This window comes from Mustela nigripes, chromosome 2, assembly GCF_022355385.1.
Source record: "Mustela nigripes isolate SB6536 chromosome 2, MUSNIG.SB6536, whole genome shotgun sequence".
Classification (NCBI taxonomy): domain Eukaryota; kingdom Metazoa; phylum Chordata; class Mammalia; order Carnivora; family Mustelidae; genus Mustela; species Mustela nigripes.
This window is the reverse complement of record NC_081558.1, coordinates 1,038,969-1,056,803: the sequence shown is the minus strand read 5'-3', so window position 1 is coordinate 1,056,803 and position 17,835 is coordinate 1,038,969. Positions and strand designations below refer to the sequence as shown.

The window sequence follows — 17,835 nt, the reverse complement described above, 5'->3', positions numbered from 1 at the left end:
GCCTCTCGCTCCGCTGCCTTGCCCTTGGCCTCTGACACGGGGCTCTCACTGCCCTGACATTCAATGTGTCTCCCACGGAACTCCTCAAAGAAATGACATACCATCGTCTGCAAAATTATAATTTAACGGTATAAAGCTTCAAGTCACGTATTCCAAAAACTAGCTAAGGATTTTTTTTTTTATCACATAAACTATACATTAAATATTTTGAGGTATTTCAGAGAAAATTGTCAAAGGCTCGAAGGAGCTGTGCTGGAGGTGTCAGTCCCTGCGTGGAGAACGGTCTTTGGTATGTGACAACCAGCTGGGTGGGGGGGGGGGGGGGGGGGGGGGGGGGGGGGGGGGGGCCCGGGGGGGGGGGGACTGGAGCTGGTGTGTGTGTGTGTGTGTTTGAAAGGGACCCCGGAATCCGGGAATGCGGCTGTGACTCTGGCTGGTGGGGCTTGACCCCATCTGCCCACAGGTCACCATAACTAGAAAGTTCCACAACCAGATCGGTCCCAAGCCAATTCCTAACTATCCAGCATGGGACAGAGTGGAGATCTCTGGCCTCTGACCCTTGGACCTCAAATGCTGGAGAGAGCAAGGGACTTACCCAGCAGGGGGTGTCCCCAAAGCCCCACCCCTGCAAGCGGGCACTCAGTCCAGTGGGGCCAGGTGACCCTGGGAGGCGGAAGGAAGGGGTCCAGCCAGCCGGGCTCCTGCGCCCAGCAAGGACAGCAGAGTGTGTGAGTGTGTGAGTGTGCCTGCGTGTGAGTGTGTGTGTGTGTGAGCTGGGGTGGGGGCTGGTTGCTGAGCGGGAACAGGGACTCTTAGGACTCTGTCCCAACACCCAAAGGTTCTAGAAGCATCACTCAGATCGGCTGCTTAGGAAGCTGGGAGAACAGCGAGTCGATAAGGACAAGAGAACATTCCACACGCATCTTTGGTTCCAGAAAAAGGCACTCATCGACCTCAGTATCCTCTCTCCCTCTCTCTCTCTCTCTCTCTCTCTCTCCCTCTCTCTCTCTCTCTCTGCAGGGCAGGGCCAGCGCCCCTGGTCGCGGGCGAGGGAACTCAGCCTCCAGCACAGGTCCTGGGGGGAAATCTTTGGTATCGGGCGTGATTTATCCAATCACAGACAAGAACGTTTGCGTGAGGTAGCCTTTACCTGGGGGGGGGGGCATTTCACTAGAAATGTCTTTTGCATTCTCGAGGGGGCAGGGGTGACTACCTCCCTGGGAGGCAGCGGGCGCGCAGGGGCTGGGGGGTGAGGTTCCTTCGAGCCTCCAGACCTTGAACCGCGGGAAGGGGGTTCTCAGGATCCAGCCGCCGGCCAGCCCTGGAGGTCACCTTGGAGGTCCCCAGGAAGGGAGGAGAGGCGAGCAGGGGTGCGCGGGCTGCTCATCTTCATTTCCAACCCTTCCTTCCCCCTCGTCAGTTTTGGGTTTTTTTTTTTTTTTTTTTTTGGCAAAAGAAGAGCAAGCGGATCCCGCGCCGTCAGCGTCTTCTCTCCCCCTTCGTAGACTAGAGTCGCCGCCCAGGCTCGCCCCCCGGCGTCTCCTCCGGCCCAGAGCGGCAGCCCCGAGCGCCGGGAGGTGTTGGGGGAGTTCCAGAAGGTTCCTCGCAGGTGGCACCGCCGTGGCCCCGGCACGCAGGGATGGGGGCGCCCCCCGCGCGCTCCCGGTGCTGGTTTCTGCGCGCGGCATCCGGACGGGCTTTCGGGTTTGCTTCTCTGCTTCCCGGGCCGTGTCTCTCCCCGGGGTGCCGTCGAGGTGCCTACAGGTAGAGCGGACGGACGGCGGCCCCGCGCGTCCCCGGCGGCCCCGCGCCGGACGTTAAGGCAGGCGGCTCTTGGCACGAGGAGGCCTGGCGGCCCGGGGCGGCTCTGCCGGCGGGGCTGGTCGCGGTGCGGGCGGGCGCGGCGAGGACCCGCGCGACGCGGAGGCTTTGGCGACTTCGGGGCGGGCAGGGCCGGGGGAGGAGGGCTCGCGCCAAAGGGCTTGCGCTCCGAATTCCTTCTGTCAAATACCCGGTTTAGATTTCTCGTATGTGCTTCTTGACCCGCGTTCGGGGACGCCGCAGCGAGCCCTGGTTCTCTCCGGGGCCCTCCGGGCGTCCCGGACGCAGGGAGCTGGGGAGCCCCTTCGGCCACCCCCTCCCGTCTGGGGGGGTGGAGGGCTCCCTTTGGCCTGGGGGGGACGGGAGGCGGGGGAGGAGGGGCCCTTCTTGTGCACTGGGCTGGGGGGCGCGGGCTGCACCCCTCCGGCGGGGGCCCCCCGCGGGCCGGGCCGGGGCGGGGGGTGGTGGCGCGGGCTCAGGCCTTGGAGAAGGTGGCGGCGGCGGCGGGGCCCGCGGGGGCGGCGCCCGGCTCCTCGGCCCAGCGGTTCACGCAGCGGCGCCGCGCGTTCATGAAGAAGTTGCTGACGGTGTTGAGCTCCAGGCCGAGCTGCTGCGAGATGGTGAGCTGCATCTCCTTGGACGGCCGCTTGTTCTCCTTGAAAATGGCGACGAGCGTGCGGCGCTGCAGGTCGGTGAACACCAGGCGCTGCTTCTTGGGCTGCAGCGCGCGCTCCTGCCGCTGCTCCTGCTCCTTGCGCTTGCACGCTGCGCCGGCGGACGGGAGACAAAGACGGGGCGCGGCGTGAGCACTGCTCCACCGGCCGGCACCCCCGCGCCCGGCCCGCCCCCAGGGCCCCGGGCGCCCCGCGGGCGCGCCTCGCAGCCGCCTGGATGCTGCGGGAAAGGACGCGCGAGTTCTGTGGCTCAAGGTAGACGGGGTGGGAGAGGCTGGGAACGACTGGGGCGTGTGAGTCACCCCCGGAACCAGCCCCCCTCCCCGGCGACGGGAGTACTGGTCCTTGCCTCCTTCCCGGGGCTGTCGGGCAGGCCTGACCCACTTAGGGACCCCGTGTCTTGAGGCTGATGTGACTCTGAGACCCAGCTCCCCCCCCCCCCCCCCCCCCCCCCCCAGGCTGAGGCCCTCACTTGCCCAAGGGACCCCCTGGAGCCGGCAGGATCTAAGACCGCGGCGGCAGGACCGACCCCCCGCTCCACCTTGCACTGGGAGCGGGGAGAAGGCTTCAGGAGGCTGCCCCAATGCCCCCAGCTGGCGGTGGCTGGCAAAAGGGAGCTGGTGGCACCTCAGGGCACCGGGCAGGACCCCAGGCTGCTCCACGGGGCCCCAGCTCCAGAGTGGACCCTTGCCCTGGAGACAGTGGGGCCAGTGGGTGGGAAAAATGAGCTCCCCAGCCAGCACCGGCCACGCCCCTCCAGGGATCTCTCAGGGTCTCCGCTTCCCCGCCAGGTACTAGTCAGGGACTGCAGGAGGTAGAGAGCCCACGCTCCCGTGCCTCCCCACCCCAGCTCCTCCTAGTCTGTCACCCCTACAAGTCCACAAGTCGCTGGTGCTGTGAGCTACACCAGGAGAGCCCTGCCCCCAGCCCTGGTGACCCACTGGGACTACACACCAAACGGGCTTTTTTTTGGTTCCAGAAGAGTCTGAGCCAGATGGCGTGCCAGATCAATGTCCACACAGGTCTGCAGAAATAGATTAATGTTCCCTGTATTGTGGCTCATTTCTCAGGGACAAGGGGTTCTCCCGGGAGGAGAGGGCAGACACCCCACTTCACTCCCTGTCTCCCCCTGACCTGAAACACATGGCGCTTCAGGGCTTTCAGGTTTTATGATTAAATAAAGGTGATATTTGGAGATTACTGGACAGTTTAGAAAAGCCTCTAATGAGAGAGAGAGAGGGAAGAGGGGGCGAGACAGAAGGAGATAGAGAAAGAAGGAAGGGTGGGGAGGGAGAAAAGGGGAGGGAAGAGGAGGGAGGGGGAGGGAGGGGAGGGAGGGGGAGGGAGGGGGAAGAGGGAGGGAGGGGGAGGGGAGGGACAGTGTGAGGAACCGTAGAAGGAAAAGCAGGCGAAGCTGTAGCAGACTCTCCCGGAGCGGACGAGGGCTGTACCCACGAAACAAGAACAGGATCCGGCACTGAGTGAGTATCCCTGGCAGCGGGGCAAGGCAGGTGCTGAGATGGGAGACGCGAGAAAGGGAACAACGGAGTGTGGACTGGCCGGGCCTGTCCTCCGATTCGAAAACTGGAGGAAGAGATTCCCAAGTAAATAATGAAAAAAAAAAATCCATGTTTGAAGGACACGCGAGAGTCCCGCTTAAGAGCCAATGGCGTGCGGCTGAATGGGTGAACAAAGATATTCCCTGAGGCTCGTCCTTGTGAGATTTCTGAGACGTACAATAAAGAGAGGAAACTAAAAGTTCCCAGAGAGGAAAGCCAGACGTCCCGGGAGGGCCTAAGAGTCCTGGTGGCTTTGGCTTCTCAAAAACTAGGAGGCAGGGAAACAATGTCTTCGAAATTCTGAGGGAGATTCGGTTCAGCTGGAATCGTGTGCTCGCCGGGCGTCAAGCAGGAGGGCGGCCTGGAGACCGAGTCAGACTGATGAAAGTCTCCAAAAGTTGACTCCTGGGCACCCTTTCTCAGAAGACTCCTGGAGGATGTGTTTCAGCAAAACGAGGAGGTAAATTAAAAAAGGCAATTGTGACTTCAGGAGGTGTGATTTCCTTATAGGAAAAGGAGCGGATCCTCCAGGTGATGGGGAGGGCCGAGCCTCAAAGACCAGGGTCAGAGGCACCGGGATGGCCCCGGGGGTCTGCCCCACCCAGCACCAAGCCAAGGGGCAAGGGGACACGGCCTAACGTGTGGAAGGTCGTGGTGAGTCTTTCTGTGTCTTGCTGGGGAGCGTGGGAAGAACCAGTAATCGGCGACTACTAACTCCTGGAAAAACAAAGAGTTGTACACGAAAGAAAGACGCCTCTGAGCACTCTGTGTGACTCGGAGGTGGGCAGCGTTCGCCAAAAGCATAATAATGTAAGCTGAATACGGGTTCAGCCAAAAGACTGTGTTCCTCTCGACACCGAGAAGCCCACGGAGGGAAGGGTGTGGTGGGGTGAGGTGGGCGTCCGGAAGGATGGCCAGGGGAGCGGGCGGGGAGCTGTGCTCCAGGGGGCCCTTCGTGTGCAGAAGAGGGGACAAGGACCTGAGCTCTATTTTGTCTGCGTTAAGAGACGCTGGAAGTTGGGGCACTTGGGTGGCTCAGTGGGCTGGGCCTCAGGTCCTGGTCCCAGGGTCCTGGCATCGAGCCCCGCATCGGGCTCTCTGGTCAGCGGGGAGCCTGCTTCTCCCTCTCTCTCTCTGCCTGCCTCTGCCTATCTCTCTGTCAAATAAATAAATAAATCTTAAAAAAAAGAGAGAGAGAGAGACTCTGGAAGGGAGGGCCAGGAAGGGGCCTGATCTCCCATCTCTTTGGAACTTGGCCACCTTGCGGGGGGGCAGGGAAGGGGCGAGGTCCCCCATTCTTTCAAAGAGAAAGTGGAGTCTCCGGCATCAAGTCCAGGGCAGGAGTCAAGACTCAGGCCTAGGCTTTGAATTTCAGCAGAGGCCCTGCCTGCCCAGCAGCTGTCATCTTCGGCTAATGTGCACATCCCTTGTTCCTTCACTTTACTCCCCAATTCATCGCACGTCTGCAGTGGGGACCGAGATACCAGAGGGACGCCTGGCTGGCTCGGTGCACAGAGCAGGAACTCTCCACCTCGGGGTCCTGAGTTCAAGACCCACTGGGCTTAGAGCTTATGTAAGAAAAAAGAAAAGAAAGCAAGCTCACAAGAGCCTTGCGTGTCTCTTGTCGACCCAGTAGGCAGGTGTTGTCCTAGTTCACTCAGAGAGGGTAAGGCCCTTGCCCAAGTCCAGCCGGGGCCAGTGCAAGAGCCACAGCGATGGGCCGGAATGGGAGGGCGTGAAGACCAGGTTCCCCTCTCTCCCACTGCTTCCGCTTCTCCAATCAAGAGCCTAATGGGGGCCCCAGAGGCAGGGGCTGGGGGAGGGGCCGGGCCAAGCAGAGTCATGAAAAAACTTGGTGTTTTGTCGATCACAGCAAAAAGAGGCTCCCCCCACCCCCGTGCCCGTGTTCAATCTAATTACAGCTCCTCACAGCCCGAATCGATCTGGGCCCCGTCAGAGCTGTTTACCGGAGGAGCTTTTGTCCTGGTTTCCATCCCCCACAGCCCCCCGGAGCCCAGCCTGGAGGCCCAGGGGTGTGAGTGCCAGTCGGAGGGGGGCGGCCCCAACCCTCCCCCATCAGCATGGCCACCTTCCCCTCAAGAGCATCCTGGCTGGTGCCCAAGCGCACTCCCACGGGCCCAGCGCAGCGGTCTTTGTGTCCCCTGGGCCCCTTTACAGAACTGACAGCCCAGGCTGGCAGACAGGGACTGACCCAGAGCGGGGCTGGGAGAGCGCCTTGCGGGGAAGCCTGCACTCACCCACAGTGCCAGCCACCAGCCTCCTACTGCGATGCTGCCGTGGCCACCTCTTCCAGGAAGACCTCCACTGGGGGCTGCCCCTGTGGCTTCCCCCTCCCTCCCCCGCTCCGCCATCCCTTCCCCGCGCCCCCTTCTACCGGCAGGGCCTCCTCCATCAGTATCGCTTCTGCCCACACCGCCCCCGCCCCCGCCTGGGCCCCCCTCACCACACCCCCACCACCTCCGTCCCCCCTCCCCTGCCACCACCTCCATATCGCCTCTCCCTATGGCCTCCCCCGTCCGTCCCGCCTCCTGTTGGCCTCGCCCGCACCCAGCACCTCCTCCAGTAACCGGGTCCACACCGCGGGGCCCGCCGCAGGGCCACCACCTATGTGCCCAGCTCAGGAGGACTCAACCCTGTGTCCCTCACCAGGGGCTCCCAGCCTGTGGTTGGGGGGCGGGGAGTGGCCCCAGACACAGACCCTCGCCACCCACCAGGGTTGCCACGGCCCCTGGGGGAGCTACCAGACAAGCTTGGGGGACCAGGGGCAAGTCAGTGCCCCCCAACAGGTCCTCCGGCCTGGGACGCTGCTTCCTTTCTTTTCTTTATGTTGATGGAGCACCGCAGTGACCCCTCTGTCCAGGGGCCCCGCGGACTGTGGGTCTGGGTTCGCCCTCTAGGCCTCCAGGGACTAAAACCCACTGACTCTGGGAAGCCTGGGGGACTCTGTGGGTGAGGAGTCTGCCGTTGGCTGGGTCATGATCGGGGTGTTGGGATGCACCCAGCAGGGAGTCTGCTGCTCCCTCTCACTCTGCCTGCCCCTCCCCTGCTTGTGCTCCCACAAACAAGTAAATAGAATCTAAAAACAAAAAAAACAACACCCCACTGATTCTGAGATGTTCTGATCCTAGAACAACTAGCGCCCCACACTCCTACCGCTCTAGCTCTTTCTGGAGTCCGGGGATGAAGAGGGTCTGGGGTGCGGCTGGGTCCTGGGGGGGTTCTCAGAGGCCCTGGGATAAGATCCCAGGTGCTCCAGAGGAGACCCGGGTCCCCCCCTCCCGGGGCCAAGCCCCTGATGGGCACCGGCAAGGGAGCCACGAAGGGCCCCGGCCAGCTGGCCACCCCGGCCCTGGGCAGGGGTCCAGGCAGGAGGGCGGAGGTGCACTGGGGGGGCCTCAGGCTCCAGATGGAAACCTTCGCATGGCCTGGGCCTTCCCAGCTACGGGAAGGGATTGAGCCAGAAAAGTCTTGAATGTCATGGTGGGGCTGAGATGAGGTGTTGAGACCCATGGAGGGTCACAGGGCCATGAGGTCCCCACCCCCACCTCAGGTCTGGCCTCAGGCCTCTGCATCTCTCCCAGAATCTTCCCAGAGAGGCACAGATGGAGACCCTGCCCCAGCCCGAGAAGTCCGACCCACCTCTCAAGGTCCCCGCAGCGGTCACCCCAGAGGAGCCTGGCTCGCTGCTCCCCGGGAGCCCCCAGTCCTGACCTCCTGGGCTCAAGCCTGAGCCTGAGTCCCCTCTGCTGCCCAGCGCGGGGTGGGCCCCAGGAGACAGCTGGCTGGCAGCGTTTCTCCGTTTGTCCAGTGACTGGCACGTCTCCCCGCCCTCCTGGGAGGGGGTGGGAGCAGGGAGGGGGTTCAGCCCAGACTCGTCCAGGGAGACACAGCCAGCCACTGGCCCGTGGGTGGGCCGCTCAGGGGAGCGGACCCCCGAGCACCCCCAGCAGGGGGTCAGGGAGTCCACCTGATGTCAGGGAGGGAGCAGCCGGGGCCTCCAGGCCACTCACCTCCGCGGATGAAGAGGATCAGGTCCCTGGGAGGGAGCCGGTTGCACCTGTTCCCCCAAGGTCACCTAATGGCCTCCTCCCTCCCCCACTCCCATCTCCCTCTCCTCCCCCTCCCCCTCCCCCTCCCCCCCTCCCATCCTGGCTCCCAGAGGTACACTGTCTGGGCCACAGAACCAGGCAGGAGCAGGTGCCTGGGGGCGGGGCAGTGCCGCTCCAGTGGGCTGCCCACGCGGGCATCTTCCTGTCCCCCTCATCCTGTGGGGTGTCCACGTGGGGCCACCACAAACACCTGGCGGGGTGGAGGGTGATGTGTGATTGAGGCAAGCAACTGGGACATCCTGTGCCACCCCAGCGAGAGCCATCGGTGCACGTGAAGGGCTGGGCTGTGCGCAGTGGCGCGGGTGTCTGGAGGGGTGAGGAGGGGAGAGCCCCGAGGGTGTGTGGGAAGGCCCGGGGGGCCCGGCAGACTTCTGCATGTCCAGGAGGCGCAGGAAAACCTGGCGGTGTGATGTGAAGAGGCTGGTGGCAGCAGAGATGTGCCCGGCCCCCTCCTGGCTCACTGTGTCTGAGCGGGGCCTGTGGCCCGGGGACCATGCGGACCCTCCGGCTCCTGGCTGCCTGCCCCGTCCGTGCGGACACAGGGTCTTGGCTTGGGGTCTTGCACGCACACTGTGCACACTGGTTTCGTGCTTTATCGGGTGAGCACGGGGACCCCGTGACCCCGAGGTCCCTGTCTGTGGGCAGGAGGGAGCCCCGGGGCAGGGGGTTGGAGCATCGAGTTGCCTTCCAGAGGAGCACCCAGGTGGGACCCTGGGCCCGTCCCTTCCTCCAGGCCTGCTTCATGCTTTTGTCAAGCAGCTGCTGTGTGCCAGGGGCTGCTGGGGACAGCTGGGGGCAGGGCGACCTCACTTGCCAGCCGAGCTCTGGTGTCTGAGAGGGGTCACTAATGATCCCAGGGATGAGGGAAAGCCGGGGCTGACCCGGCTTGGAGCAGGGAGCGGTGGAGGTGGAGGTGTGCGGTGGCTGGGGGGGGCTGGGAGGGGCAGCCGGGGGCCCATGTGGGACGCTCCAGCAGGGGACAGAGCGGGGGGGGGGGGGGGGGGCCGGGGGGATGGGGCCGGGGTGGGGGGGGGGGGGGGGGGGAGGGTGTCTAGTGATGCCCGGAGGGCAAGAGGAATGAGCCAGAGCGGCTCAGGGCTGGGTTTGACATGGAGGGACAGGAGCTGGGCCGCAGCAGCAGAATTCAGCCATGGGGGCACCTGTCCCTCTGTGTCCCTCCGTCTGTGCCATGCCCAGGGCAACACCTCAGCCCCTCTGCTTGCCCTCTCCCCTGCACCCCTGCACCTGGGCTCAGGATGGGGGGTGTGGGCGGCGCTGGAGCTGGAGCCGCTGCCCCTCCCCTTTGGGCCACCTCCTGTGCTCAACTTAGGCTTTGAGGAGCAGACAATTCAATACGGAGCCTGGTCTCCGGCTGGGATGATGACTGGTTTCCTTGGCGACACGTCCTGCCCCAGCCACCAGCTGCCCAGGCCCAGATGTGGGGAGCCCTGATGCCCCCACCCTGATGGCTTGTCCCCACTGGCCTGAGCTGCCCTGAAGCCTGCCCTATGGCCTCCGCAGCCCAGAGATGGTGGGTGACTTGCCCAAGGTCACACAGCTAGTCCCTAAGGGGACCTGGAGTCGCTACATGGACCCTCTTTATCTATACCCTGTACCCCTGGGGGAGCCCAAAGGGGTCCCCATGGTGGGCGCGGAGTCATCTCCAAGGAGACAGGTGCACAGACAGACCCCTGCCCCCAGGCGAGGACCCTCAGGCCTCAGCCTCCTCATGTGCCCTCGGCCGGCTGCTCTCCGTCCCCCTCCCCTGCCCTGCCTGCCCCCCCCCCCCTCCCCCAGCCAGTGGCCGGCCTTCCCCCCCCCCTCCACTGCTCCCCAGATGGGATCTTAATGGCCACGTTTTCAAATTAGTTCTGAGCCTTTCAAAGACTTAGCGGAAAATGAACGTTTCCGCAGGAACCCCTCCGGGACTCCATTTGGGGGCTGCAGTGCCTGAGGGTAGGGGACTGGGGTGTCGTCGGGGTGGCTCCCACTCGGACTGTGGGCCGTGGAGACCCCCCCATTCGGACACCCTCGCACGGGGAAGCGGAGCCGGTGCACGGACACACCCATCCCCAACCTGCACACAGCGTTTCTTTTTAAAAACCTATTAAGAAGCCACCGTGGCCAGCGGCTGGAAATGGATTTGAAAAAGATGACCGGAAAGGAACCGTGATAAGAAAAGAACAGAGAGGCCAACCCAGAAAGGGGGGCGTGACCCAGCACCTCAGTGATGAGGAAAAACCAATCAACAGATCAACTCACAGAACTCGGGTATTCCCGGGCAGGTGGTCAGGGGCTGGCCCGGAACCGTCTGGAACAGCCTGACTGTCCTCTGGCTAGGAGACGGCCGGGGTAAGAGGGAAACGGCCCACAAGAACAGGACGTAGCCAGCACACTCTCTTTCCTGATGTGGAATGTTCTGGGTGAGAAGGAAGCAAAACAGAACAGGCTTCCCGAGACGTTGTTTTTACAAAGAGGAGAAGGAAAGCAGAAGGAACGGTGACTCTAGCTGCCCAGTTAAGTTGCGGCAGCTCCGGCTCGTAGGACAGGAGCCGGGCGGCAGGAAGGAGGGTCCTGGAGGCCGGGGTCTTGCTCCCCTTAAATCTGGAAGGAGGCGAATGTGTCCAGCACTGGGGGTGATAACGCAGCCTTGTCTACGGAGGCAGCGGCTTGGCCTGGGCGCCCCTGCTGCTGGGGGCCTGTTTCTCTCTCCAGTCCCTGCGCTCCCACTAGGCTGGGGCTTCTAGTCTCCATCTGGGGAAGGGACCCGAGCGGGGAGAGGGGGAAGCGTTGGTCGCAGGCCTCCGACGCGGCCACCACCCCAGGCTCACGCGAAGCACCCCCGCCGCAGTCCCGGGGAGCCCGCGCTTGGTGTCCGCGCTCCCAGCGCTGCGCCCACGAGGCGCGGAGCGCACACCCCGGCGCTCCCCCGCCGCCCCCGCGCGTGTGCCCTACAGGGGCCTGCGGTCTCCGCACGTCCAGCCAGGCTGCGGACGGAGAGCGCACTGCTGCCTCCTCTCGGGTTTAGGGGATCCGCACGCCCGCGGAGGACAGAGGCGCGGAGTGCGGCACATCTCCGTGGCCGGTCTCCACGGCAATGCCCGGCGGCGCTCGCCTTTTGGGAGAAACCGAGGCCCTGACGCTTCCCGAGCTCGCGGGCGGATGCGCCTGGCGTTCGGAGAAGCGCGGTTCGGGCTCCCCAGTCACCGTGGTTGGGTGCGACCCTTTCTCCACCGCGAGCACCGGGGAGTGGAGTCGGACAGTAACTAGAGGCGCGCGAGACAGGTGTTCCGGCGGGCCCAGCTGCGGGCGCAGGGATGACCCAGTCGCCTGCCCGGGTCTGGGGGAGAGGGGGATCCCGGCCACCGTCCCGAGGCACATGCGGCCCCCAACACGCCAGATCCAGATCCGAGCACAACGGATGGGCTTCCTGAGCCAGAGCCTGCGCCCGCGTGTCCCAGAGCGAACGCGGGTGCGTCTGCGGGTGCAGCCGCAGGGAAACGCCACCCCCCCCCCCCCCCCCCCCCGGGCGCACCTGGCTTTGCTCCCCTGCAGGTCCGGGCGCACCTGGCTTTGCTCCCCTGCAGGTCCCTTCCTCGGTCACCCGTCATGGACCCATCTCCTTGTCCCTGTTTCCATCTGCTGCGAATCTGTGACTTGTTGGGTCTAAGCCTCCCCACATCTGCCTGCCGGGGACAAGTCTACGGGCAGGGCGGTTTCCTAAACCCACCCACACCTACGCCTACTTAGCAGAGGGGAAACTGAGGCCGCAGCTGCCGCACACTGCCCAGGGTCCCACGGCAGCCCCTGGCTCCAGGCCTAGCCTCTCCCCTCCCCCGCTAGCACTGCCTTCCTTATTGATCAAGGGCCCTATTTAATTAAAAACTGGATTCAAACCAGCTTGAGCTCCCCTGGTTAAGCTGAGCTTGCTGCTACACACAAAGGCGCAGGCCAGCCGCAGGGGCGCATAGCTCCTCTTAGTGGCTTCCCCACCTCCCATCCTCTGTGCTCAGGGGTCCACCAGCCAGGACCTAGGGCATCTGGAGCTGTGGGCAGGAAGCTTCCTCTGCCTCTTAGGATCTAGGGAGGCTACGCGGTGGCAGGATGCTAAGCACGGGTGTGACGAGCTCCAAAGTGACCGTAAGAGCCCTCCGCCCGCCCTCCGGCTTTGAAGGAGAGGGCACGGGGTGGGAGTGGAGCCTGGAGGAGGAGGAGGGGGGGGAGGCGGAGGGGGAGAGGGAAGCAGCACCAGAGGTCACTCACTAGCGTGGTGACGGCTGCCAGAAGCAGCCGGAACAGGAGAGAAGTTAGGGAGCAGAGCGCCGCCCAGTTCTGGGGTGTTAGGCTAAGGGGACTTGGGAATCAAAGAAAACCAGCATCGGCCCCTCACTGTGCGCACCTGTCCAGGTGCTTACCTGTGCTGGGGGGGCGGGTGACTGTCCCTGTCTTGCAGACACAGACGGGAAGGGGCTGCTGGGTGTGGGGCTCAGGGAGGGCTGGAAATCCAATGCTGAGCCCAGGCTGACCCTGAGGGCAGCTTCAGTGAGGAGGTGGTTGTCCAGGGAAAGCAGGGGCAGGGATGCTGGTGGCCCTGAGTCAGATGCCTGAAGCCGGGACCTGGTCCCCACACCCGCTCCCTGGGGGGGCTCACGTGGGCCCAGGATCCTGTAACCCTCCGAGGAGCCCCAGGGGAGACAAGCAGGCCTTGCCAGCCAGCTCCCACAGTCCACCTGCCTGAGGGTCCAAGCTGCTTATAAACTGGAACTAGCCATGACCTTGAGACATCTTCCTGTCCTTGGCCTCAGTCCCCTGAGGCCTCTTCCAGCCTTTGTCCCTGCTGGACCACTCGCCTGGACGGTCCCCCGTTTGCCAGAGGTGGGAACCCCTCCAGACTCAGCCTATGGGGCCTGCATCCCCCTCCCCTGGGTCACCCTGTTTCTCACTGGGGAAACTGAGTCTGTTCTCTCTCCCGCTGGAACTGGCTCTGTCTCACACTGTGGGGGCTTTGGGAACTGCTCTCCGTTGTCTTGGTCTCAGCTTGCTGGTCTGTAAAGTGGGCACAATAATCACATCTAGCTTCAGTGGTCGTTCCAGATGATTCCATCTCTCATTCCTGGTGGCTGAGCCAAGGAGGGGGGGGCTTCGGGCACCCCAGCCAGCCCGGTCCCCATCTCAGAGCCTGCCCCTCCCCATCTCCCTGTCTGCACGGGCGCAGCACAGAATCCCTGAACCTGGGCAGGGTCCTGGGGTTGTCCCAGCCCGGGTTTTGCAGTTTGGAGGGAGGGCCCGGTTTGGGAGTGGGGGGACCCAGGGTCACTCTGAGTGTCTGCAGAGCTCACAGGGCTGGGACACACACAATCCCAGACCTGGTCCACCTCACCCCATGCGTCACTGTGGGGCCACCGGACCCCCTGTCCACTCTCCAGGCATCTCTCAGATCCCGGCTGCCCTGGGGGACCCCCTGAAGATGAGGAGAGGTGCGTGGGGGGTGGTGGTTAAGCGAGGTGGCCTCAGGGTGCAGGGTCTGGGACTGTGCCCTGAAGGAAGTAGGTGACCAGAAGACCTCCATAGGCACCTACTAGGGGGCATCTAACTGGGTCCATTTCTCAGATGAGAAAAGTGAGACTCAGACCCTCACTTCCCACCCCACCAGTGAGTGAGGGAGCCTCGGTGAGGCCCATGTGGTCAAGTCCCCTGGTGGGACGTCCTGGGGGGATCTGTAAGGTGCGAGGGCCCCCTGCCGCTCCAAGTGAGGTTTTTACGGAGTTCAGGGGCCCCTGGGCGGGCCTTAGGGAAGCTGCACACCGAGCCCTCCCAGGGGGCTGGGTTGACCCTGTGGGCTGGGCCCCTTCACGCTCAGACACAGCCGCTGCCCCTGCCCCCTGGGATGGTGACTGCAGAGTGAGGAAGCGGCCAGAGGCAGGCAGTGCCGGCCTGACCCTGGGTGAGGGGCTGGTTTGCCTTTCCTGCTCCTTCCTGTCCCTTCCAGAGCCCCCAGCCCGGCCTGCCGCCCCCTCAGCAGTATCTTGAACCCGGAGATAGTTCCCTCCGTGCCTCAGTTTCCATGACTCCCCAGCGAGACGAGGAGGAGGAAGACAACTGCCTCCACCTGGTATTAATTTTATATATATTTTCTGATCAGTTACAAAAAATACTTTTCCTCCAGAGTTGCAATTTAAACAATATTTGAAGACGGCCAAAGCGATCGACCAGCGGCAGTGATGAATTAGAGACGGTAATTCGAATTCATCGACCGCCCCGCCCCAGCCGAGTCCCCCCTCCGCTCCCCCAGCCCCTCTCCCACAATTCCTGCTTGAGCTCGAGCCAGAGAGGCTTCCGGGAGGAGGCGGCTGGCAAGCCTTACACTCCCGGGACCCTGGAGTGGGGTGGGAAGTGGAGGCCCCCAGTGGTGGGGGGGGGCAGGGCCGCAGGACGGGCCGATTAGCAGGTCCCAGAATCTCAGAATGTTAGACCCGGAACCCGGCTCCTGCCGCCTCCCCAACCGTTTACAGATGGGTAAACTGAGGCACGGAGACCAGGCAGGCACAGGGCCGTGGGGTGGACCCTGAGGTCTGCCCAGCCAGATTCCTCAGGTGCTTCACAGGAAATAAAGCCGCCCCTTGCCCCTGAGCCCCGGACTAGGGAAGGAGAGAGGCGGGGGTGGGGGGGGACCCAGGCTGGGGGACCCCACTCCGCCGCCCGGAGGTGGCCCGGCTCTTCCCTCCGGCGCCCGCCCTTCTCTGTCGCCGTGTCTCTCCCCCTCCGTCTTTGTCTTTCTCCGTTCCTGCTGCGGCTTCTCTTTCTGTCCCCAGCTTTGTTTCTGGGTTTCTCTGCCTCCAGTTTGGTCCTTTGCCTTTCTCTGTTTGTGTCGCTCTCTCCCTCCCTGTGGACCCCTGCTTCTCCCAGTCCGTCTCTCTGTCTGTGTCCTTCTGTCTCCGGGCCCCAGCGCGCGAGCTCAGCCCCGTGGCCGGTCCCGGAGCAGGGAGCGGGCAGGCCGGCGGCGGGCGAGGGCTGGGCCAGGGCCAGGGCTCAGCAGCCGCGGAGGGTGAGCAAGGAGCCCTGCCGCGGGCGTGGGGGGGGGCACGGGGGTCGGGGAACCTGGGGGCGCGCCAGGCCACGGTGTGGGGCACAGCATTGGGGGGGGGGGCGCGCCCCGCTGCCCCCCCCCCCCCCCCCCCCCCGTAAGCACTACGATTTGCCGCCACTTAACTGCTTTTCATTTGCGCAGCGACCGGAACTAAAGGCCTCTGCGCTGCCCGGCGCCTAATTACCGCTCGCCTGCCGCCGCCGGCCGCCCCTGCCTCCCAGGCCCAGCCCCGTGGTGCAGCCGTGGCCCGGAGCGCCGGCGAGTTGCGGGGGGGCACCCAGGGCCCGGGGCGCGGAGCAGGTGCATCAGAAGGGACGCCCCAAGTGCGTCCCTGCCCGCTGGCACCACTCAGCCCGCCAAGGCCCCCCGCTCGGGACTCCGCGCCTGCCGTCTGTCCTTCTGGAGCCCCGGAAGGTGCGGCTGAGCCCGTGAATGGGCCGTGAAGTTACTGAAGGGGAGGTCGGTGAGAAAAATGGAAAGTGGCCTGTGTTCTCTGCGGGGCGCCCAAGTCAGACACCCTGTCCCCTTCGGTACCTGCACTGGGGACTAGGCAGAAGGTGGCTGCAGTGGTCTCGAAGAGTGCCACTTAGCGCACCAACCTTCCAGCTCTGGCCGTGGCCAGAGTACAGGGGTGTGTGTTCCGGTCCCTGATGTCACCTGTGTTGCCCACAGCAGGCTGTGGCCGCGTGTGCTGCTGTGACTGAGAGACCCCTGGGAGCACACCCAGGTCCTGAGACTGGGGGGGAGGGGCAGGACAGAACAGGTTTTGCCCTCACACAAGCCCTGTCTAGGTTCCTCATGCCATTTCTAGCTTGTCACCCTGGGTCAGCTGCCACATAGGAGGGAGAAGCCTATAGGAGGCTCCGCTGGTCACCCCAACGGCACACGGGGGAAACTGAGGCCGTGTGTGAGCGCAGGCTCCCCCTGGTTGTCCGGTACGCGTGGGGGAGGGGAGGAAACTGCACAGACCCGTCTGCCTCCCTCGCGGGTCCTCTTCCCCACGCCACCCGCTCCCTGGGTGGACTCCAGGCTCCGATCCGTCCCTGCCTCCCCGCTCGCTGCGCTGGGGTGGGGGGGCGCGGCGCCCGGTTTGAGAGGCAGCACTCCAGCTCCTCTTGCCCCTGTGCGCAGAGAAGCGATCGATCCGGCCACCGAGCCGGCTATTGTCCCCATGGCTGGGGCAGCCGCAGCCCCCTCCCCCAGCGGCCAGGGAGAGACACCCCCCTCCAGGTCAGGCCCATTGTGGGGACGGCGGCAGGGGCTCTCCTGCACCCCACAGGCACCCGGGAGAGGGGGGCCTGGCCAGGCGGCCTCGCTGAGGGCAGGTGTGGACCCAGCTGTTGTCAGCTGGGAGGGGGGAGGGAGCGCGGTCCCCAGGGGGCCAGGGGCTGAGAGCCAGCCGGGGAGAGACGGACGGACAGAGCACCGGAGAGTAGAAGAAAGGACGAGGAGCAGGAGCAGAACCAGAGCGAGGGAATGACAGACAGACAGCGGCCTGTCCCGACAGACAGGCAGAAATGAGGGAGACACAAAACGGAAAAGCCAGGCAGGAGGGCACGCTCCCGAGCCAGAAGCAACCCCGCGCGCAGGGCAGCCGGCCCGGGTGTGAAGGCCTCCAGGCCGCGGGGGCGAGGGTCCCCGGGGCCGCCCCTCCCCCGCCCGTTCTCGGGTGACCTTTGCCAGCGGCCGGAGCGGGGGAGGGGGCTATCGATCGCTGAGGCCGAGCTACAAAGAAGCGCGCGCTGGGGCCGAGGGCTGAGCGCGGGCCCGGCCCTGGCCGCCTCGGCCCGCGCCCGGTGCGCGGTCCGGGCTCTCTGCGGGGAGCTGGGAGCGCAGCCGGGGGCTCCTCGGGAGGAGGGGAGTGGCTCCCGGAGGGGACAGCAGCGGCGCGTCTGGGGCACAGCACCCCCGCGCCACACACACAATGAGCGACCTTGCAGGCTGCTTCGGGGATCCTCCCCGCAGTGTAAAAGGAACCAGGGACCCCTCCCCGATCCCGAAGGGGTCGGGCAGGCTGTTGGTGGTGGTCGGGGGTAAGGCGGCACGATCCTTCTCTCCCTTTTGGCGACAGTACTAACGGGGCCGGGGCACAGATCACGCTCCAGCCTCCCGCCAGGGAGTCCTGAGCCAGCGGCCGGGCTCGCGGCCCCGGCCTGAGAAGGGGCTGGGGTGCCCCGCGGCCACTCGGCTGGGCGCCGGGGAGCCCTGAGCTGGAGCCCGAGGCTCGCCGCTGCGCGCCGCGCTCCTACCTGCGAGGCGCAGCGCCGACATGCGCTGGAACTCGGGCTCCTGCAGCCACTTCCACATCCTGCGGAAGGTCTCCCGGCCAGACTTGAGCTTGCTCCAGGGCTTGGGGTTGCGCAGGAGGTCGGAGAGCGTGCCCTGGGAGCGGCACAGGATGCGCTGCGCGAAGATGGCCTGCGGGATACTGTAGCGCTTCAGCTCGGCAGTGATGCGCTGCGCCACCTCCTTGGTGTTGATCTCCTCCGCCGCGGCGCCCGCCCCGGGGCCGCCGCCTCCCGCGCCCGGGCCGCCGCCTCCCGCGTGGGACCCGTGCGCCCCGT

General features: G+C 64.8%; 1 protein-coding gene across 1 annotated transcript in view; it reads right to left on the bottom strand.

The window, feature by feature from the left end:
* Positions 1 to 2,296: 2,296 nt before the first annotated feature.
* Positions 2,297 to 17,835, bottom strand: part of ONECUT3 (one cut homeobox 3) — a 16,809-nt gene continuing 1,270 nt past the window's right edge. Inside the window, exons 2-3 of the mRNA XM_059387668.1 lie at positions 17,521 to 17,834; positions 2,297 to 2,586 (exon numbers count right to left, since the gene is read on the bottom strand). Of these exons, the coding sequence (XP_059243651.1) occupies positions 2,297 to 2,586; positions 17,521 to 17,834 (604 nt within the window). The remainder of the gene's footprint in view (positions 2,587 to 17,520; position 17,835) is intronic.